Source organism: Prionailurus viverrinus, chromosome D4 (genome assembly GCF_022837055.1).
Source record: "Prionailurus viverrinus isolate Anna chromosome D4, UM_Priviv_1.0, whole genome shotgun sequence".
NCBI classification, from domain to species: domain Eukaryota; kingdom Metazoa; phylum Chordata; class Mammalia; order Carnivora; family Felidae; genus Prionailurus; species Prionailurus viverrinus.
In genome coordinates, this window is record NC_062573.1 from 31,457,526 (window position 1) to 31,478,422 (window position 20,897).

The 20,897-nt window shown below is 51.9% G+C and overlaps 3 protein-coding genes across 16 annotated transcripts; all 3 read left to right on the plus strand.

The window, feature by feature from the left end:
* The first annotated feature begins 33 nt into the window (after positions 1-33).
* ARID3C (AT-rich interaction domain 3C) lies at positions 34-7,472 on the plus strand. Of its 2 annotated transcripts, XM_047830083.1 has the most exons (7): positions 34-740; positions 2,592-2,664; positions 4,514-4,697; positions 4,843-5,126; positions 5,694-5,876; positions 6,108-6,197; positions 6,658-7,472. In XM_047830083.1, the coding sequence occupies exons 1-7, from the start codon at positions 426-428 to the stop codon at positions 6,756-6,758; spliced, it is 1,230 nt and encodes a 409-aa protein (XP_047686039.1). In that variant the 5' UTR covers positions 34-425; the 3' UTR covers positions 6,759-7,472. The 2 variants fall into 2 exon arrangements, with proteins under 2 accessions (XP_047686039.1, XP_047686037.1); XM_047830081.1 differs by lacking the exon at positions 6,108-6,197.
* Positions 7,473-7,724: 252 nt separating this feature from the next.
* Positions 7,725-13,574, plus strand: DCTN3 (dynactin subunit 3). 9 transcript variants are annotated; one of them, XM_047830090.1, is made up of 8 exons: positions 7,729-7,894; positions 9,395-9,479; positions 10,176-10,262; positions 11,264-11,347; positions 11,511-11,563; positions 12,334-12,392; positions 13,011-13,100; positions 13,230-13,263. In XM_047830090.1, exons 1-8 carry the CDS (start codon positions 7,799-7,801, stop codon positions 13,246-13,248), a joined length of 573 nt encoding a protein of 190 aa, XP_047686046.1. In that variant the 5' UTR covers positions 7,729-7,798; the 3' UTR covers positions 13,249-13,263. The 9 variants fall into 9 exon arrangements, with proteins under 9 accessions (XP_047686041.1, XP_047686042.1, XP_047686046.1 ...); XM_047830088.1 differs by having other exon boundaries at positions 7,735-7,894; positions 13,011-13,070; positions 13,260-13,574; XM_047830086.1 differs by lacking the exon at positions 11,511-11,563 and having other exon boundaries at positions 7,728-7,894; positions 11,264-11,359; positions 13,230-13,574.
* Positions 13,575-14,147: 573 nt separating this feature from the next.
* RPP25L (ribonuclease P/MRP subunit p25 like) lies at positions 14,148-17,593 on the plus strand. 5 transcript variants are annotated; one of them, XM_047831436.1, is made up of 3 exons: positions 14,148-15,119; positions 15,446-15,514; positions 16,766-17,593. In XM_047831436.1, the coding sequence occupies exon 3, from the start codon at positions 16,800-16,802 to the stop codon at positions 17,289-17,291; it is 492 nt and encodes a 163-aa protein (XP_047687392.1). In that variant the 5' UTR covers positions 14,148-15,119; positions 15,446-15,514; positions 16,766-16,799; the 3' UTR covers positions 17,292-17,593. The 5 variants fall into 5 exon arrangements, with proteins under 5 accessions (XP_047687392.1, XP_047687390.1, XP_047687393.1 ...); XM_047831437.1 differs by lacking the exon at positions 14,148-15,119 and adding an exon at positions 15,148-15,349; XM_047831434.1 differs by lacking the exon at positions 15,446-15,514.
* Positions 17,594-20,897: the final 3,304 nt, after the last annotated feature.

Sequence of the window (20,897 nt, forward strand, 5' to 3'; positions counted from 1 at the left end):
TCCCATCTCCATTTCTCTTTCCGTATCTCTCCTGTCATTGTCTCTCTTTCTGATCTCGCTTGCTCACTCTCTCTCTCTCCTCTCCTGTCCTCTCTGTTTCTTGGTCCTTGTCACCCTCTCTGATCTGCTCAGTCTTTACCTGTCCTCTGTCAATATCCATTTCTGTTTCTTTGGGTCTGGTCTCTTGTCTCTCCTGCTGTTTCTACCTCTGTCTCTGTCAATGTCTGGGAAATCTATCTTTTTGCCTTTTTTCCTATGCCCCCCTGCACTTCCTTGAATCAGTAACCACCTCCTCTTGTGCTGGGGGTTGTGGGGGCAGCAGGGCCCAACACTCATAATTCCCACCCCCACAGGCGGCCCTTTCCTCGGGGCCCCGCCTGGTGCCAGCCCCCCCACCAGCGGGGGGACTGCGCCTGGAAGCTGTAATGGAGGCCCTGCAGAGGCAGCAGGCAGCCCGACTGGCCCAAGGGGTGGGGCCATTGGCCCCTCAACGCCCATTGCCACCACCACTACCTCCCTTGCCTGGCCCTCGGACCCTGCAGGCCCCTGAAGGGGCCTTGGGGGAGGTTGGGACTGAAGAAGAGGAGGATGCAGAAGAGGATGAGGAAGGGGAGGAAGCCGGGGCAGAGGAGGAGGCAGCCGAGGAGAGCCGTCCAGGGACCCGGGGCCCCAGCTCACCTTCAAGTCAACCCCCTGGACCTCATCCCCATGAATGGACCTACGAGGAACAGTTCAAGCAGGTAGGACCCCCTACATGTCTGGCCCCCTCCCCTTCCTCCTCTCTGGGCAAAAGCAAAGCCAGGTGATTCGTAGCCCATCCACCCCCACTGCCCTCTGCAGGATGGAAAAACAGAGACACGGAGACCTGGAGAGAGATAGTGGGAGGACTGTAAGATAGATAGTGACAGGGAAGCAGAAAGAGACCTCCAGAGACATGGAAAGAAGTGCATAGACACACACTGAAAGGTGTAGGAGACGCCCAGAAATGTGGAGGCATGACAGACTGGAGGCTTTTGGTGAGGCTAGAAGGGAAAGTGGGGGGGGGGGGTGTAGGAGCTTCACGAATTCTTTTCAGGGAATGGGATCTGGGGAATGGGGATTCCAGTGCCAGCACCATCTTACCCTACCTTCTCACACATCAAGTCACAAGGTCATATTCCAGCAACCAGTGGGGGTTTCCTGGGCTGCATATTTCTGTCTCTGGAAGCAGAATGGAGGTTGCCACTCCTTTCGCAAGCTGATACCCTCATCTCTTCCCTGTCACATTGCCCCCATCCAAATCCTCTCCCTGGCCTGAGTTCTATGGGTGACAGTTCCTAGCCTGTGATGGCCACACTATAGCCGCAGTGTGACTAAAGGGCTCCTGTACAGATGGGAGTGACAAGATCTTACTCTGAGAGCTTTAATTTGAGGTTCTTCCTCTCTGTGGAACCCATCTGGATGTTACTCTAAGGCACTACTTCAGGCTGTCACTATGAATGTATTATAAAGGGCTCTGACTCCAGGTGTGCTATTCTGGTGATGTTACTCTGAGGATGTTGGTCTTGGGGACTTTTCCCAAAAGTGTTAATTTGCGGCTAGTACTCTGTGGCATTAATGTAAAACTTGGAGTGTTACTCGGTGCTCTGTTGCTCTAGTGACTGTTTCTTTTGGGTATAATTCTGGGGATTATTACTTGGGAGAGCATATGTATTATTTTGGGGGATCCATCTAAGACTTTGGGCTTAGTTCTTCTGGGGAGTATAGGTCTAAAGTGGATCTCTGGGTTTTGTTTTTTTGTTTGTTTTTAATTCTGAGAGTTCTTAGTGGAGAATGGAGTGTTACCTATTGGTATTACTCAGGGACTGTTATTCTGGGTAAATGACTGTTAGTTACTCCAGGGCTTGTTTCTGCTGGGTGGTATTTGGGAGGTGATACTGGAGATGGGGCTCCAGGTGACTGGGATGACCTCTGGGTCTTTCAAGTTCTGACCCTGCAGGTCCTGGGCGGTGTAGGGCCATTACCTCTGTGGCAGCTTCTGTAGTGGGTAGGTCACTGCCCCTGGAAACAGACCAGAAGTGGGGCTGAGGGGCCCCAGGTGTCAATCCAAGAGATTCTGAGCATCTACTCTGCCTGAACAATGGGTTAGAGGCATCTCAGTCCCTCATCCCCAGCCATGGCACACAGAGATGTGAAAAGCAAGAAGCCCTTGCAAGAATAAACAAGCGTGAATGAGCAAGCACCTCAGAGACATCTGTCAGCTTCCTCAGTATAGAACACAGTCCCAGCCTGACATCCTTCCTCGGGATCTTTGCATGCCCTGGAGGGCAGGCTAAGCCTCCTAAGCTACCTTTAGTCCAATATTCCCCAGAGGGATGGTTTGAGCTTCCCAGGGCACCCCCGGCCAGTGGATCTCCGGTCTCTGTGTGTGTTAGGAAAAAGTGCCCCTCCCTGCGCCCAGGGGGAGAGAGTCTAATGCCAGGGAGTCCACATTTCAGACCCTACTCACCCCTTTAGCTGAGAACCCTTATTCAGGATTTAACCTGAGTTGGGATCCCAGGGGGAGGGGGGGAAGTCAGTGGAGCTGAAAAATGATCTCAGTCCTTCCCCAGCTGTACGAGCTTGATGCAGACCCCAAGAGGAAGGAATTTCTGGATGACCTGTTTAGCTTCATGCAGAAGAGGGGTGAGTGGGATGATGTAAGGGAAGGACCCCCACCTACCAGTTTTGAGGAAGGGAGACCCCAGGGTTTAGTCCCCAGGTTGGCTCCTCTCTGCAGAGGCCTGAGCTTGGCAACACCTAGCCTTTGGGCCCTCGATAGCGTCTTTAACCTCTGACCCTGCCCCCCTCCTCCACCCAGGGATTAATTAGTGGCCAGCCCACTGGCAGGTTAATGAGTGTGGGATCAATTGGGAGGGTGGGAGGGGAAATGGTTGGGGGCTGGCCTGGGGGGTTCCCAGGATTGGGGGGTTGGGAATGCCTTGTTCCTCTTTCAGTGGCCCTTCGTCCATCCTTGTCTCTCCTCAGTTTCCCCTTGCTTCAGGCAGGGGACATCCAATATGCTCTACAGCAGAAAGGACTGGGATTAGACTGAAGGAAGGACTTCTAAAGGGTAGGCTGGGGGCCATGTGAGTTGGGGTTGTGGAGGAGGAGGAATTCCTTTCCAGGAATCTCAGAGATAGAAGAAAATGCAAGGGTCCAGGAGGAGATCAGGGTGGGTGGCAGTCCATCACTTAGGCTTCTCCCCAGATTCATGGGTCCGAAGACTGACTCATTATCTCTCTCTACAAAGCTAATTAACTCACTCGGAGCTTGGCCTGATAAGCCACTAATTAACTGGCTGCACTGCACCCCCCTCCCTTAGTGCAGCTGCTGGTCAAAGTCCCTCAGCTCCCACCACAGGCCCAGCACCCCTTTTGGGATCCTTTCTAACCAGGGACCCTCAGTGGGGTCCCAGGTCTTTTTGGTCCCCAGGGAGGCCCAGTCATTCTGGCCCCAGTGTCCCCTCCCTGACCCTCCCTGGGAGGTCTCCCTTCCACTGGGGAAAGTGGGGTAGAGTGGTCTGAGCAGATCCCAGCATTCCCTCCATCACCCTCAGGACGGGAGCTCTGCCTCCCTCTGGTCCTTGCCTCCCTCTGCTCCCTCTGCGGGAGGGGGAGGGGGCGGGGGGGGCGGGGGGGAGGAGGTCCCGTGGGACCGATAATTTCCCCACATTAATCAGGCCGCAGCTAATTGTTCGGGTCCAAAGGAGGCGGCGGAAGGGGACGGGATCGGTAAAGAATTAACTGGGGCCCATCGCTCAGAGCAGACAGGCCCCTTTGTCAGGACTGGCCGGCGGGGGCGGCGCGAGCTACGGAGTTGGCGAGCCGGAGTTGGCGAGCCGAGGTGGGGGCTGCTGCTTCTCCCATCCGCCACTTCCGCCATCCCCCAGTCTCTGGCAGCCACCCCGGGGCCGCTGCTTAGGGGAGTTCAGCTCTTCAGCACTGTCAGGAAGTCCTTACTACGGTCTACCCTAGGGGTTGGCAAACTAAAGCCGGCTGGCCAAATCTAGCCGCCTGAGAGATAAGCATGGTTTTTACATTTTTAAATAGTGAAAAAAATTAAAAGACGAATAAAATTTCAGAACGTGTGAAATTCGAATTTCAGAGGCTGTAAATAAAGTTTTTATTGGAACACAGCCGGGCCCATTCCTTTAAATATCCTCCATAGCTGCTTTCAAGCTACAATGGCAGAGTGGAGTAGTTCTGAAGGGGAGGTTTGGCCCTCAAAATCTGTAATATTTACCGTCTGGACCTTAACAGAAGAAGTTTGCCGACCCCTGATCTAGCTTCCTGTCCTTCCTGCTACAAGCCAGATCTTGGGAGCTCTGTGGGCTCCGCCTGGAATCCCCCTTATCCCTCCCTCCCTCTTCCCTTTTCTCTGAGATCCCGTCCTGTACCCTGGCCTCCAGGCAACCGACTCCTTCAGTCCTTGAGGATGTCCGCAGACAGGTTCTTAGTCCTAGTATTCTGACTCTCTGCCTACCTCTCACCAGGGACGCCAGTGAACCGCGTGCCCATCATGGCGAAGCAGGTGCTGGACCTGTACGCGCTGTTTCGCCTGGTGACAGCCAAAGGCGGCCTGGTGGAAGTCATCAACCGCAAGGTGTGGCGGGAGGTCACGCGCGGCCTCAGCCTGCCCACCACCATCACGTCGGCAGCCTTCACTCTACGCACCCAGTGAGGCCAGGCGCGCGAGCGGAGGGGGCAAGGAGCGGGAAAGGGGTCGCAGGACGTGGAGGGCCCAGGGGCGGGCGTTTCATTGTGGGACTTGATCAGTGGGATCCAGCCTCCCATCTACCCCGCCTCGTCCGTCCGCCCCTAGGTACATGAAGTACCTGTACCCGTACGAGTGCGAGACGCGGGCGCTCAGCTCCCCAGGGGAGCTCCAGGCAGCCATCGACAGCAACCGGCGCGAGGGCCGTCGTCAGGCTTACACCGCCGCCCCGCTCTACGGCTTAGCTGGGCCTACACCTCGGGGTACTCCCGGCCAAGTCTCCGTTCCTGGTCCCGCCCCGCCCACGCCCAGCCCACGCCCTGCCCAGGGCTCCGCCTCCGGCCTGCCTGCTCACGCCTGCGCGCAGCTGAGCCCGAGCCCCATTAAGAAAGGTGTGAGGGGACAGGGTCTGAGATTTGGGTGTCTGTGAGACCTGGGGGTGCGCTGAGATACAGAGAACACTAAAATGTGGGGAGTCTGAAGTCTGAGAGGCATTGAAGTCTGTAGTAAGGACTGACAGGGCACTGAGGTTTGCTGCACGCGAAGGTTTAGGGGTCCTCAGGTTTGAGGGTCAGTGAAACCGTAGAAGGTCTGGGGTACGGGTTACTGCGGTGTGGGCCTGAAGCTCGGGAAAAGGTCCTTTATCTAGAGGAACTCCATTCCACATCTGTCCACCTAGGGCTCCTATTGGCATGTAGTTTTTGCCTCCTGTGGTCTGTATTATTTAATAACTGAGCGCAAGGAAAGGCCCTAATTGTCTTGGACCAACCTAGACATGTATATATTGGCCCTTTGGGCTCTCCAGCTTCAGAGCCTCAGGCTGAGACTCTGGATGGGAGGGAAAATTGAACTTGGTGCTTGAGCTTGGGTGACTTCCCTTCACCCCAGCCCTAGGGGGAGAACCAAATGCAGAGGCAGAGTTGGTTGGGCCATGGGAGTTGACTGACCTGTTCTTCCAGAGGAAAGCGGAATTCCAACCCCTCGACTGGCACTGCCTGTGGGCCTGGCTTTGGGACCTGCAAGGGAGAAGCTGGCACCAGAAGAGCCCCCAGAGAAGAGGGCTGTGCTGATGGGGCACATGGACCCACCTCGACCTGGAGCTCCCCCTAGTTTCCTGCCCCGTGGCAAGGTTCCCCTGAGGGGTGAGCAGGGGCTTGTTGCTGAGAGGGCTTCGGGCCTATACACTGAGGGAGGACAGACCCATCACCTAATAGGTGTTGGAGGTGGGACAGATAAATCCCTCAATAGACAACTGTGTGATTATAGGTGTGGGGCTGAAGTGGAATGGGGGCTGTCTGTAAGGATGGAGGGGGGAGCTTGAAAGTCTCAAGTCTGATTCTCCAAAATGTGACTCCCCTGTCCCTCCTGGACAGAAGAGCGGCTGGATGGGCCTCTCAATCTGGCAGGCAGTGGTATCAGCAGTATCAACATGGCCCTAGAGATCAACGGGGTGGTCTACACTGGTATGGGTACTGCAGGCTGTCTACACTGGCATGAGGTCAGGGGTATTTGCTCTGGCATGGGGATTTTAGATTTTCTCAGCTAGCATGAGGTTCAGGGATATCCAAACTTGCATGGGTAATGTGGGGTTCATGGGATTGCTACAATGGCATGGGTTAAAGGGTGTCTACAATGGCATGGGGTCTAAGGCATGACCTCTCTGGCATGGATACCATGGGATGTCTGCCTTGTCATGGACCTATGTATCAGTGTAAATATTTCTTGTTTACCTGTTTGAGGGTATCTATATTGCCATAGGAGTCTCTAACTGACCTAAGGAGCTTGTCCACATTGGTTTGTGGCAGGGATATGTGTGTGGTGTTGTAACAATCAGGACACTGACTTTTGTTTTCCTCTTCTGTTTCTGTGCCTACCTCCTCCTGCCTGTGTTTTCCCTCCACCACCTCCTCACCCCTTTATCAGGTGTCCTCTTTGCTCGCCGCCAGCCTGTGCCAGCTTCCCAGGGCCCAACCAACCCTGTACCCCCACTCCCTACAGGGCCACCTTCCAGCACTTCACCCTGAGAACTCCCACTCAGAATTAAGAGTCCCAGCCCCAATGCTGAGTGGGGCCCCCCTCACCTTGATTCTTCTTGGGCACCCAGTCTAGGACCCAGCCCTGGGAGATGACACCCCCACCCCCACCCATCCATGCCCTGTGGACTTGAAGCCAAAGAGTTTTCTTTTGATGTTACATCTACCTCATTGTAAAGGGAGAGCACCTCCTCCCTGGCCAACTCCAGCAGCATCTACCAAAGAGTTCTGCCCTCCCTAACCCCCATCATTTCCTCACGTGCCTCCTTGTGTCAGTGTCATCTCTAGGACCCCACCTCTTCAAATCAGACCTGCTTCTCCTCAGAAGCCAGGTGAAGGGTTAGGTTGGGGTGTTGTGAAGGAGATATCCCTCAGGTCACATCTGAATAATAAAGCTGCAGTCCCTCCCTCTCCAGTGCCTCTTCTTGTTTGGGTTTGGGGGTTGGGAGGAATTATGTGGTATACACAGGTTGTTTTTGGGCCAGGGGTTCTCAAGAGGGGAAGACAGAATAGCAAAGGGCCGTGAAAGTAGTGGGGCTGGGTTTCATGATTCAGACTGCCTGGGTTCAAATCCTGATTCTGCTACTATGGTGCGGAGTGGCCTTGGGCAAGGCATTAGTCGCTTGAACCTTAGAAGACTCCTAAAGATCATGGTATCTCACGGAGTCTCCTACTGATCTATGGGAATAGACCAATCCTGAAATAATAGATGTATTTATATCGGCAACCTCGGGGAATAGGGTAGGAAACGTCTCTGGTACCCTTCAATTAGAAGAAGAAAAGTAAAAGTTTGGACAAGCAGGAACTGGAAACTAGGACAGAGCCTGATAGGTAGTCGTTGCCTAGGTAACCAGACAGCTTTTGACACCTTTCGCTGGCCCTGCCGGTCACTTCCGGCACCCGAGGGCTGAGTCGTAACGTCACTTCTCGTATTGAGGGATGCCCCAGCGCTCTGATTAGCCAGCCTTCTCTATTTGGCCGGACGTCCCGCCCTCTGCCTGTTCCTCCGCTGAGGCGGGGGCGAGGTAGCTATGGCGGCTGTCAGCGACGTGCAGCGGCTACAGGCCCGTGTGGAGGAGCTGGAGCGCTGGGTGTACGGGTCTGGCGGGTCGCGCGGCTCGCGGAAGGTGAGTGATCTGGGATCCAGTGCTGCCTTTCTGGGGCAGAGCAAGAGCGGCCTACTGGCATGGTCCTCGGGATAGGTGCAACCGCTCCAGCCTCGTCGCCCGCAGCCGGACCTTTGGAATAACAAATGTTCGAAACCTTTCGGAGCTTATCGGACCCACGGGCTCCATTTCCATGGAGGACACTCAGCGTTATTAGGACCGATTGCGATGGGCTCATTGTAAACTGTGACTAAGACTGCCTCTGTCCTCTCGGGCTGGAGACCTAACACACTTGAAAATCTGACTAACGAGAGTTTCTGTAAGAGCTGAAGTCCACAATGGAAGGGCTGGCATAGAGCCCTGCGTAATCAATTGCTAAATATTGTGCAGAAAGAGGTCCGTGGGACACTGGAGGGCGCAGAGCAAAGGTGGATGAGGAAGGCTCCCGGAATGAGAGACGAGGTCTGAGAGAGCCAGAATTAGGAGGGAAGGGATTGGATACCGGGTGGGGTTTTTGTTTGTTTGTTTGTTTGTTTTTTTGAGTTTATTTATTTAGAGGCGACGGGGGGGGGGCAGGGGGGGGGGAGGCGGACCAGAGAGAGAGAGAATGAGAGAATCCCAAGCAGGCTCCCTGCTGTAGGCGTGGGGGTGGGGGGTGGCTGGATTCCACCAACGGTCATATCATGACCTGAACCAAAACCAAGAGTCCCACACCTAACCCACCGAGCCACCAGGGGCCAGAATACCGGGTGTTTAGATATGGATGGAACACTCCTTCACACCAGTGACTGAATTTTGACAACCATGAACCTTAGTTCTCCTACCCTCTCCCCCCACCCCCCACCCCCCCTTTTTAATATGGGAAGACCTTTTACTGAAGGTAAAAGAGTGTCAGGCATACCCTGGAGTTAGATGCATCAGAGATAATGATGTCTGTTTGTATACTTCTTGTGGAATTGTCACTAGCAGATTGTGCCCCATTTGAGAACTGATTTTTCAAAACATTCTCTCCCTTTGACATCCATGACAAAAATCCTCCTTGTTTTCCTTCTACCTCTGTGGCTGTTGCTGCTTAGTCCCATTTGCCTCCCCATATATTTGACCCTTGAATGTTAGCATTCTTCACCCCATATTCTAAAACCTGGGTAAGATCATTCACTTTCATAGCCTCTCCCTCTATTTGATCCTTTAATATGGGAATTCCTTACCTTCTACCCCTAGAGCCTAGGTAGGTTCAGCCAGAGAGGTAGGAACCAGGTTATGCTAATGTCCTATAAACTCTAACATAGTTAATTACCTTCCCAATCAGACTTGAAACTTCCCAGAGACTACATGACTATCTTCCCCTTCACACTGAGGATTCCCAGAAGGTGGGGTTGCATCTACTTTAAAACAAGAGAACGGGCGAACCTATTTTGCTGGGATAAAGAGATTTGGGAGATGAAGGAATGGGGGTTCTTTACCTCTTTCAAGCCTTGGTCAAGCAGTGAACCTTGGAATTAACTTTCAGTCCCCTTGCAGGTGGCTGATGGCCTGGTCAAGGTACAAGTGGCTTTGGGGAACATTGCCAGCAAGAGGGAGAGGGTGAAGATTCTGTACAAAAAGAGTAAGTGATTCCATAGGGTGCCTGCCTTCCCTCCTTCTCATGCCTATGCTTCCTGGGACCTGGCCCTTGCCTTCCAGCCCAGTAGGTCATTGGAGTCACTCTATGGGGACAGAATGTGAAGATATTTCCCTGCTGAAGTGGTGTCATGGGGTGTGATTTCTACTTTGTGGTTAAACTCCAAGCCCATGACAGTGTCATAAGTTATGGGATAAGGTCTCTGCCTCAAAAGTCCTCTGGTGAAGGAGGGAGGAGAGGTATAGTATTTCCACAGGCAAGGTTCAGAGGCAGGAGGGAAATTAGGCACTGAGAGCCCAGGCTTGGCTCAGCCATGCCTTTTTGATTATGTCAGAGCCAGCAACCTAGAAATCAGAAAAGGCTCTCACTTGTCTTGGTGGCACTGAGGAGCAAGTGGCCTTCACCTTTGGTGAAGATAGGTCAGTGGGAATGCTGAGGGTTCCAGGATAGTGGAGGCAATTGTGTTCCCAGCTGTAAAGGCTGAGTTTGGCCAGGAGGTATTCACAGGGGAGAGACAGGGAGGTGGGGCCCAGTGGAGGCCTGCTGATAGATATTGTGGGTGTCATCTCCTCACTCAAGGCTCTCCCCAAAGTTGATCACTAATATCCTTCTAATATCCTTCATAAGACAGATTTCCCACACCCCACCCCTATGCCATTTTCTGTCTTGCTTCTTTTCTAGTTGAAGACTTGATCAAATATCTGGATCCTGAGTACATTGACCGCATTGCCATACCTGATGCCTCTAAGCTGCAGTTTATCTTAGCAGGTAGTGCTGGCCAATCTGTGCACATGCATCTGGGGATTATGGATTATGGGGGAAGTTGGGCATGGAGATGGCTTCCCTGCCAGTCCTCTCATGGATACAGCACTGGAAGCTGCAGTCTGAAATTCTGGCCTGGCTCTTGGCTGAGGCCTGAGGTCATCCTGTGGTCTTCTAGTGAGCATTGGGTATGGTATACTTCTGAGCCAGCTGAGGCCATGGTGCCAGCAACAGTGGGAACTACTTCAGTTTTCTAACAGTGGTCTGCCTCTAGGATCTTCCTTCAGAACCTTCCTCACTTATGCTCACTACATAAAGGAGCTTCTAGGAAAGGGTGGGAGCAGAGAACATTGCATTTGGGAGAGGTGAGAATATTGGCACGGGTTTCAGCATTTTCCTTTCATGTGAGAAGGCACAGGTGTTTCAGAGTTCTAGGCAGGAACTATTCACCTGGCAATGTCTGCTGCTCAATTTAGTCAATCACTCCATGAGGTAGGGTTTGCCAAGTACCTGTGTTTGTTAATTCATTCAGAAGATGTTTAATGATCATTTTCTGTGATCCAGACCATCCTCAGTGTGAGGCATACAGTGGTGAACCAGAATGCCCCTGAACCATTGCCGCGGCTCAGGTGCCAAGTTCAGGAGATCTTTTCCTATACTAACTCTGGAGTCCAGCCGTTCCTTCCCTCTCTGGCCACTGTCTGCCTGGATTCACTGAGTTTGTTATAGCAGGCTAGAGGAAGAGGCCTTAGAGTTAAAACTTCAAGAAAGGTGGTATTTGGAGAAACCTAGAGGCTCCTTGGGTTCAAGACGGGTCATACCAGAGGCATCTAGGAGAGGTGGGAGCAGAATGGGGGACTGCACCTAGAGAAGGGGGCAGTGAGCAGAGTAGCTGCCCCATGCTGCAGGACTCAGCCATCTACCCTGTCAGGTCCTCAGTCCCTTGCATGGAAGTAGCAGTGTCCAGGTTTGCCTCACTGCCACTATCTTGTCTGTTTATGTCTCAGAGGAGCAGTTTATCTTATCCCAGATTGCACTCCTGGAACAGGTGGAGGCTTTGGTGCCTATGCTGGACAGCGCTCACATCAAAGGTACCTCTTTAGGTCTGCAGCTCTACCACTCTGCTTGGGGAGGTGGGTGGATGGACAGGACTTCCTTGTGCTTCAGGTTCCCTGGGTTCAAGCTAAGTCTGCTCCTTGTCTTTACCTCAACCCTGGGGATACCTGTCATCTGCATTGGGATGAAAATTGCCAGAGCAGAGAATTCATTTTCAGAACCTCAGGCAGTTTGGACCTAAGGACACTAGTGTAAGTCCAGCAGCTCCCAACTCTGAGTATTCCTTTTACCTTCTACCTCACCCCTCAGCATCTGTCCTTTAGGCTGCTATATAGCCCAGATTTTACTATAAGAGTTCCTGCCAGGTGTGTGAATGTGTATAAATTCTTCCTGCCGCACTGTTGAGAACAGTCCCTGGGCCTGAGTTTTGACAAACAGACAGTGACTTTAATTGAATCCAGATATCCATCTTGTCTGTCTCTGGAGGTATTTTTTCCTGTTCCCCCTCCCTACCCCCGATCAGCTATCTGCTGAGCATTTGACAACCTTAAGCTATAGGCTCAGCATGGTGGCCAGGGCTCTGGGTGTTGGATTCTAGGTGTCCAGCTTAGGAACCTTGCATTCATCCTCAGCCCACCTTCAGGCTCCCTCTTCTAGGCAGACCTGGACCCACTGGATTGAGAGCAAAGGAACAGATCCCATAACAAGCAAAGCTTTCTTTACCTCACCCTGCTTACAGCATTGGGGTGGGGGTATGGGGCAACTCTGGGGACCCCAAGGTTTATTTTCTCCTAGGGCCCTGTATCCCCACCCCAGCCCCCACCCCCGCCTTGGGTCCGAGAGTAAGACTGGGATGGGCAGGGAGCCACACCACCACCTTTAGCTGCAGTGGTCGATGAAGCCTGGCGTTTGCTTAGCTTCTCCACTCAATACTCTAATCCTGCTGAAGACCTAATAGACTATTGAACAGTCCCGGGGGAAGGCACAAGCATCATCGGGCAGTGTGTGTTGTGTTTTACAGCCGTTCCTGAGCATGCCACCCGCCTGCAGCGCTTGGCCCAGATCCACATCCAGCAGCAGGTATGGGAGGGGAGAGGACTGGAAGAGAAAGTAGACGTGGTGAGGCTCCTCGTCCCCACTGCTGCCACCTGGGCAAGCAGCCTCAGGCTACCCTGATGTCAGCTCCAGGGGAAACCTGAGGGTTTATCCTTTTATCTTCCTCAGCTTTAGAGAGGGAAAGGGACTTGCTTGGCCACATCGGGATCTCTTGACTCTCTGAGTAGGACTATTCTGAGATACCAGAAGATTGATGATGGGAAGTACCCAAGAATTTCTGGGGATGGTGTGTCCTTGACTATGGGTGGAGGAGCTTTTTTGGTTTTTTGTTTTGTTTTGTTTTATTTTGTTTTGCCATTCCCAGGCCCCACAGTTTAAAGAGGGTTCAAATATAGGGGGCAGGGGAGGAGGACACATATACTAGCAGGAGTGTTTCCTTAAATGTGTGGTTCACTCCCCTTAGGACTGCTGTTAGGGTACCCATCCCGGAGCCCCATTAGAAATTTCCTCCTTTTGACTCTGGGGTGAAACACTACTTTTTCTAGGCTTTATGGGCTGTGAAGGTCCCTGACGAGGCAGGAAAGTTAATGGGAAGTGGGGGCTTTATCCAACCCCTTTCTCTGCCATACGTTGTCCCCGTAGGACCAGTGTGTGGAGATCACTGAGGAGTCCAAGGCTCTCCTGGAGGAATACAACAAAACTGTATCCTTTCTGCTCAGCCAGGCCCCTGAGGAATGTTGTCCAAAGCCCTGTCCTTTTGTTCCATCTCCATCTCTGTCTCTTTCATCCCATCCCAATCAACCTGTTTCCCTCCTCCCCTACCCTTTGGCAAATGCAAAATCTCTCTGGTCCCTCACTCAGGCTCCTGTTCTCACCTTGACCTGCCACCAGACAATTCTTCTCTCCAAACAATTTGTGCAGTGGGATGAGCTACTTTGCCAGCTAGAGGCCGCCAAGCAAGTGAAGCCAGCAGAGGAGTGATGGTTGCTCCCCATCCCAGGGTGGGCCAGGACAGCAAGGTTCCAGGGCCCTGTGTTAACCTGCCTTTGTAATAGGGCAGAGGCAGGTCTATATTTATTGGATTCACAGCCTACTTGTCTGTATTCAGGGGCTCTGAGATCAGAGGTCTGGCTACTTGAGATTTGCTATTTGCACCCACTCCCCACATCAGTGTCCTATTCCAGTGACAATAAACTATAGAAATCACTGGAGCAGTGTGCCAACTTCCTGGTCTAGGATGGGAGTGGTGGTGAGGATGGGGGTGGTAGAAGGCAGAATTGTCAACCTTCCTAGTGGTTGGACCAGGAGGTATTCTCATCCTGATCTGGCTTTCTGGGAGATGTAGAGTTCTCAGGACAAATGCTCTCATTTGATTGATATGAGTGGAATATTTGTTTGTGTATCCATTTATCCCACATTTACCAAGTATCCTCTAAATGTCACGTGCCATGGTAGGTGAGGAGGACACAAGTAGGGTCCACTTGATCCCTGCTCTGCACAGACTAGCTGGGGAGACAGTCAAAGAAAAGAGCAGTCCTACCAAATGGGCACAAAACAAAAAGGAATGGGGGAGGCAGTCCTGGAGGGTGATACGCAGGATGTTTGAGAGCAAGGGAGTAGCATGTGCAAAGGAGAGAGGAACCTTGAGGTTTCTCTCATGGGAGTTTACTTGGTGCTATTAAGCGGGAAGAGGAGCCCAGAAGAGGTTTGGTTGCAGGGCTTTGGGCTCTGGGGTGGGGTTGGGGGCGGGGGGCAGGGTTGTTGCCGGGTGGAGAGGGAAGGAAGCTGAGGATAAAGAGTGGAGAAGAGTGGTGCTTCACTCCAAGTGTTTGCTGCCCCCTTGTGGTCTCAGGGAGTGCTGTGGTCCCAGATCCCTTTTTAACAGTCCTCTGGCCACCCAACGGTTTCACTAGCGTCTCAAATTCAGCGTGTCGAAAAGAAGTCTGAAACTGGGAGTCATCCTAGACTCTTTCCTTCTCAGTTCAGTCACCAACTCTTCACCAAACCTACGTCTCCCAGTTTAATCTACTTTTCTGTATTCCCACTGCCATTTCTGTTAATTCTCACAAATCATTTAACAACTATTTGAGCGCCTATTATACACTAGGCAACATACGAGTCTCAGTGGACACGCCCCCGGGACCCCGCGGCCGTTGGTCGAGGCTCAGTTCCCCCACCCCCACCCCCTCTGGCGGCAGCACAAATTGGTTTGCTCACAAATTGGTTTGCCCCCTGATGAAAACCCTCCATGGCTTGCCATGCCCACAGAATGAAGTCCAATGTCAGAACTCGGTGACCAAGGGACTCCCCCGCACAGCAGCAGTCACTTCGAACGGAACCCCTTGCCTCTGTCCAAAGTAAAACCCAATGTTTCGCCTTTGTTCTTGCTGTGCGCCCAGCTGGTGACGCCAGCGGAACCATCTTCTCAGGGCCAGATCCTTCCCAACTTTGGGACACGAGTCTCTGATGGTGGCTTCTCTCCGCAGGGCTCTCTCTCCACCCCAGTAGGGATGCCCTTGCTCTAGGATGTAACATCGGAGACTGTCTATATGTTCATGGTCTCGGGATGTTCTGGCTCAGCTGACTCCTAGAAGTCCCCGCGAAACTCAGCTTTCCCGCTGAGGCACCGCTAGGCACGGCCCCTTAGGTCCCGCCCCTACACGGCGTGCGCGGCCCCGCGGCTTCGGCGCGCTCCCGGCTTGGGCGCCATCTTGGCTCCTGATCGAATTTGAGGCGTGCGCGGCCAGGGCGGTGAGAGCGAGAACGCAGTGGGGTGGGGGGACCCTGGAGGTAGAGGGAAGAGAGGGGAGGCTGGTCCTTGGTCTCTGCGGCTTGCTGAGCTCTGGAGTCCGCCCGTGGCGGTGGAGACGGCCAGGTTGTGGACTCCACTCTATGAGTAGCCCAGGCAGCCCTCCGCGTCAAGCCTCTGCTGCCGTTTCTGAGGGATCTGGGCTGAGGGCATTGACACTGGGAATCTCAAGGTGAGGGGTGCATGGCCCTATCCTAAGGATCCCGGAGTGGGAGAGGAGTTCAGTTCTGTTTGAGGAGCATCTGGACGAGTTCTTGGCTCTTTCCAGGGAGCTTGGAGTATAGGAGCCTCTGCGAGCGGAGTGAGGGGGCCTTGTCCCGGTCTTGGAGAGCTGTAGGTGAGGAGCGCTTAGTCTGGTTTTCGAAAGTCTAGGGCAAGTGTGTAACCGGGGCCCAGGAGTGCAAGAGCACCTGGCTTTGGGATCCCAAACAGACCAGGTTCTGCCACTACTGGCTGACAAAATCCGAAGGCAGAGGGCCAAGTGGTGGTGAAACAATAAAGTAATTTATTTCAGTGAGGCCAACACCGGAAGACAGCGGACTAGGCTCAAAGACGGTCTTCAAAGTGCTGAAAATACTTCTAGGTTTATATAAGGAGAATGTGAGACAAAGGTCGGTCCGTAGGTGCAAGAAGCAGTAATGGGCAGATTGATCATTGTCTTGGGGCCAGTCAAGGGGGTCTTGCTGGCATTAGGGCAGCCGTTATTGCTTGAGGGATATTTTTGGTTCCCATCAAGGGATGCTTTGCCTGCAGGATGTTTTCCCTGAGTTAAAAGATAAACTGGAGGGGCACCTGGATGGTCTGTAGAACATGCAATTCTTGATCTTTGGGGTTGTGAGTTTGAGCCCCACATTGGGTGTAGAGCTTACGTAAAAATAAAAAAAATGTGGGGAGGAAAATATAAACTGGAAAGAACTTTTTTTTTTTAATTTTTTTAATGTTTATTTACTTTTGAGAGAGGCAGAGACACGAGTGCAAGCGGGGGAGGGGCAGAGAGAGAGAGAGACACACACACACACACACACACACAGAATCCGAAACAGGCTCCAGGCTCTGAGCTGTCAGCACAGAGCCCAATGTGGGGCTCGAACCCACGAACCATGAGATCATGACCTGAGCTGAAGTCAGTGCTTAACCAACTGAGCCACCCAGGTGCCCCTGGAAAGAACTTTATTAATTAGAAAGTATAGATTGAGGTAAAAATGGAGGTTCTTGAAGTCCTTGTTTAAGGCTCATGCCCTGTCCCAAGGAGCTCAAGATGAGAGAGGCTCATTCCCAGTCCTATGGCTCTTGGGATGAGGGGGCTTGGCCCTATCCTAAAGACCCCAGTGTTTGATGAATTTGGTCCTGTCTCAGGGACTCCAGGGTGGAGGGAGGGTTATGGCCCTGTCCAGAGGAATGGGGTATGTGGGATACAGCCCCTTCCCAGGGTAAAGTAGGCATGGCACCTTTTCTTAGAAGCCGGGGGTGAGGGGATATGGTCCTATTCCTGGGAAGTCTGGGATGAATAGGACCATATCCTGGAGAGCTGGGGTTGTGGGGTGTCCTGGGGCACATTGCCCAGCATTCATCTGACACTTCCCTGCAGTGGGCCGTGAAATTCAGACACAACAGCAAGTGGGATGGAGCACTACCGGAAAGCTGGCTCTGTGGAACTCCCAGCACCTTCTCCGATGCCCCAGCTACCTCCTGATACCCTGGAGATGCGGGTCCGAGATGGCAGCAAAATCCGCAACCTGCTGGGGCTGGCACTGGGTCGATTGGAGGGTGGTAGTGCACGGCATGTGGTGTTCTCAGGCTCTGGCAGGGCTGCAGGAAAGGCGGTCAGCTGTGCTGAGATTGTCAAGCGGCGGGTACCAGGCCTCCATCAGCTTACCAAATTGCGCTTCCTGCAGACCGAGGACAGCTGGGTGCCAGTCTCACCTGACACAGGCCTAGATCCCCTCACGGTGCGCCGCCATGTACCTGCAGTGTGGGTACTGCTCAGCCGGGACCCCCTGGACCCTAATGAATGTGGCTACCAGCCTCCAGGAGCACCCCCTGGCTTGGGCCCCACATCAAGCTCCAGCTGTGGCCCACGACCCCGAAGAAGGGTTCGAGACACTTGGTCCTGAAGACCTGCTGAGCAAGCTGTTCCCCAGGCATGAATGTCTATGATGGCTTTGCCTTCTCTGAGAAATCTCTGTAACTGTTCAACATCCCCAACAAGACTTGAATCTACAGAAAGGAGGCTCCCTGTCCTGCTTCCCCTTCTCTCTGGTGTGTGAAAAGGGACTGCTACAGTGACAGGTGTGCAGTCTTAGGTGGCTTCTGGATTGCTTGAAGGGCTTACTCAGCCTTCTCCCTACTGTGCTTCTGTCCTTTCTTCTGACAAATCCAGGGAGTGGTTAGGAAATAAAGGTTCTGCCTAATTGTCTGATGAGCCTCTGCTTGACCTGTGTAGAAGTGGGATTAAGGGAAGGGGAGTCCCTGCACCCCCCTGCCCCTGGTTTAGGGACATTTTTCTTTCTCTGCAGCATTTATTATAGTATAGTGGTTAAGGTCATGGTCTCACGTAACAGACTGTCTGAATTTGAATCTGGCTCTGCCATTTGCTAGTAAGTTACTGCTTTGTGACCTTGGGCAAGTTACTGCTCTGAGCCTTAGTATTCCCATCCATAAAACAGGATATATATAGTGCTTACCTCATAGGATTGTTAATGAGGATTTTTTTTTAATGTTTATTTATTTTGAGAGAGCAAGTGGGGAAGGGGCAGAGAGGGGGAGAAAGAATCCCAAGCAGGTTCCATGCAGTCAGCTCAGAGCCCATTGCAGGTCTGAACCCCATGACCCTGGGGTCATGACCTGAGCTGAAATCAAGAGTCATGCTCAACTGACTTAGCCACCCAGGCGTCCCAAGGATTTTTTAAAATTTATTTATTTAGAGAGAGAGAGCGCACGAGCAGGGGAGGGGCAGGGAGAGAGAATCCCAAGCAGGCTCCATACTGTCATCGCAGACCCTGATGCAGGGCTCGATCTCACATACTGTGAGATCATGACCTGAGCCAAAACCAAGAGTCAGACACTTAACTAACAGACCCACCCAGAGGATTGAGCTCCCTCAATCAGGACAGAGCGCCCCTATGAGGGTTAGATGTAGAAATATGCACATATAACTCTTAGATACCACCTGGGCATATAGTACTATATAAATGTTAATTGCTATCATTATTAATGACTCCATTTACAAACATGTATTTTCCTATCTTAAAAACATAGCTCATGGGGCATCTGGCTGGTGCAGCTGGAAGAGCATATGGCTCTTGATCTCAGGGTTGTGAGTTTGAGCCCCATGTGTGTAGAGATTACTTAAATAAATAAACTAAAAAACAAAAACAAAAACAAAAAAAACCCCAGCTCAGTCTCATATCTCCCTTCCAGGCCTCATCCTTTCTTTTTTACCCCTAGCTACTCCTTTTCTGTCTCAACTTGGCCTTAGACTCTCAGACTTACATTGGTAAGGTCAGGGGCATGAGGAGAGAGGTAAAGATTGCAATGGTAGCCAGGGGTCTGCAGGGATCAGAGCAGGATTGTGGGCAGTGGTAGACTCAGTGAAGAGTTGAATCACTTGGGTCTCCCACTGGATTTTGATGTCTTCCCCAATATTTCCAGTGACTGAGTGTCCAGTCACTAGGAAAGCATAAACTTGGGGCTGTTCTGGGTTCACACTGTGGCAGGATGAGCCCGTCAATTTGAGAGTGTTGAACTGATGTTTGGCTGAGTCTAGGCAGGAGGGGATGGATTGTTGGGAGAAATCCAACAATTGGAGGCCTCAATAAGGGCTTAGGGCAGGGATGGGGGGACCAGAAGGCCAGAAGGCTATGGTCAAAACTTGAACACTATGTTCTGTGCTTTTCAAGATAGGTTGACCAGAGTGATGTGAAAGACCTTGAGGGAAGGGCAGGTGATGCAGATTCAGGGGATATTAGAGACAGGAACCCTCTGAACTGTTGCCCAGTCAGGCCTCTCAAATACAGAGGGTCAAGGAGCATCTAATACACCCCTAGAGGCTGTGGCAGGGATTCTGGTGTCTTGCTACCAGCAACTCCTGACTTCTCCCCATTCTCTTTGTGGCTAACTCAGGTTTTTGCTCCCTCCCAGCTTCTGTGTATTGCTTTTTCTCTAAGTATCTCCACTTGTGTGTTTTCTACCATAAAGAGCTGTCTGAGTGTCATTGTTCCCCAGAGCTTTGGGGCTAGGCCACTTGCAGACTGTTGATGTGTGGCTCAGCATCCCATCCTGATCCAGCCTGCTGTGGCCAGGGTGGAATAATCACATGGAATAAGCATGCTGACCTGTGCTCAGGGGATGATTCAGTAAGGTGGTATTACAAGCTCTGGGGGTTCTAGGAAGGGTTCCCATTTGGGCAGTTCATTAAGGCACCACCTAGTAACTCCAGGATGATGGCAGGGCTTGTGTGAAAGAAACTGAGGAGGGGGTCAAAATCTCTTGGAAGGAACAGGATCTATAGCTCAGAGAATCAGGAAATAGGCCACAGGAAGAATTTTAGGAAGGGAACCCGAGAGAAGATAGTCCTTTAGAGTCAGAAAGCTTGACCCAATTTAGGAGGGAGCATAAGAGTTGTATATAATTGCTGATTCAGTGTCTTCCCATTCAAAATCTCCTCCTTAATTCACTCCAGTATGGCTTCTACCTCCATAATTTGTTAGAAAAGGTTATGCCTTGGCATGAAAGGTAAGGAAGTGGAGACAGCTCTTTCAAGAAGTGGCATTGTGAATGGAAGGAGAGAGGTGATAAATAGTTGTAGAGGAATGTGGATGCAGAGTTTTCTATTTTAATGAGTTAGAGATTTGAACATATTTGTAGGTTAATGGAAGAAGCTAATAGTAAAAGAGATTGAAGAGGCAAGAGACTCTGGATAACTCATAGAATGAGACTCTGCAAGGGGTAAAAGGGAATGGGATCCAGAAGCATGGAGGTATGGGCCTTCCAAAGGGAAGAGGAGAGATGATTCCCTGTAAATTCCCAGGGAAGAAGTTGAAGATGGGTGTGCATACGAGTGGGTGTGGAGGCAAAGGTGGGACATGAGGAAGTTCAGAAGGTTCCTATTGATGTGGGAATCCAGCTCTGCTGCTGAGAGTGGAATGAGGAGGCTGGTGGGAAGGAAGTATGGGATCGTTGTTGCAGGAGAGATAACCAGGGGGTCACAGGAGGATGACCAGGCAGGGCTAAAAGCCCAGGTAAGACTGGTGACCATGAACTTGTAGTGTTATCAGTCAGGGTGTGTGAGCTTTAGAAGCATCCATAGGACAGGTGAGGACTCAGGAATCACTGTTGCATCCTTCCAGACTAAGGTTAAGACAGGCAGAAACGATAGAAGAATAGTGAGGAGACTAGCAAGATGTAGTGAAGAATCAAGGAATCCAAAGTGGGTCAGGAGAGAAGTAAAGATAGGGGTAGGGGTCACTGTCCTGGACATCCCCATGAAAATGTCTGGGGTGGGATGGGATGAAATGGAGTAGTTGAGTGAACTAGGACAGGGCATTGTCACTACGCATTTCTAGGGCTGTTGCACCAAAGTATCACAGATTGAGTAGCTCAGAACAACAGAAATTTACTGTCTCACGGTGTTGGGAGACTAGAAGTCTGAAGTCAAGGTGTCAGCAGGGCCATTTCCCTTTCTGAAACTTGTAGGAGAATCCTTCCTTGACTTGTCCTAA

What these genes read in the sequence shown, in the direction of transcription:
- ARID3C (XM_047830083.1), top strand. Translation starts at nt 426, where the DNA reads ATGGAGGCCCTGCAGAGGCAGCAGGCAGCCCGACTGGCCCAAGGGGTG. An exon ending in ACGAGGAACAGTTCAAGCAG is followed by an intron (nt 741 to 2,591) that starts GTAGGACCCCCT and finishes GTCCTTCCCCAG; the next exon opens with CTGTACGAGCTTGATGCAGA. An exon ending in CCCGAGCCCCATTAAGAAAG is followed by an intron (nt 5,127 to 5,693) that starts GTGTGAGGGGAC and finishes CTGTTCTTCCAG; the next exon opens with AGGAAAGCGGAATTCCAACC.
- RPP25L (XM_047831436.1), top strand. Translation starts at nt 16,800, where the DNA reads ATGGAGCACTACCGGAAAGCTGGCTCTGTGGAACTCCCAGCACCTTCT.
- DCTN3 (XM_047830085.1), top strand. Translation starts at nt 7,799, where the DNA reads ATGGCGGCTGTCAGCGACGTGCAGCGGCTACAGGCCCGTGTGGAGGAG. An exon ending in GCTGCAGTTTATCTTAGCAG is followed by an intron (nt 10,263 to 11,263) that starts GTAGTGCTGGCC and finishes TTTATGTCTCAG; the next exon opens with AGGAGCAGTTTATCTTATCC. An exon ending in TTGGACCTAAGGACACTAGT is followed by an intron (nt 11,564 to 11,955) that starts GTAAGTCCAGCA and finishes GCCCACCTTCAG; the next exon opens with GCTCCCTCTTCTAGGCAGAC.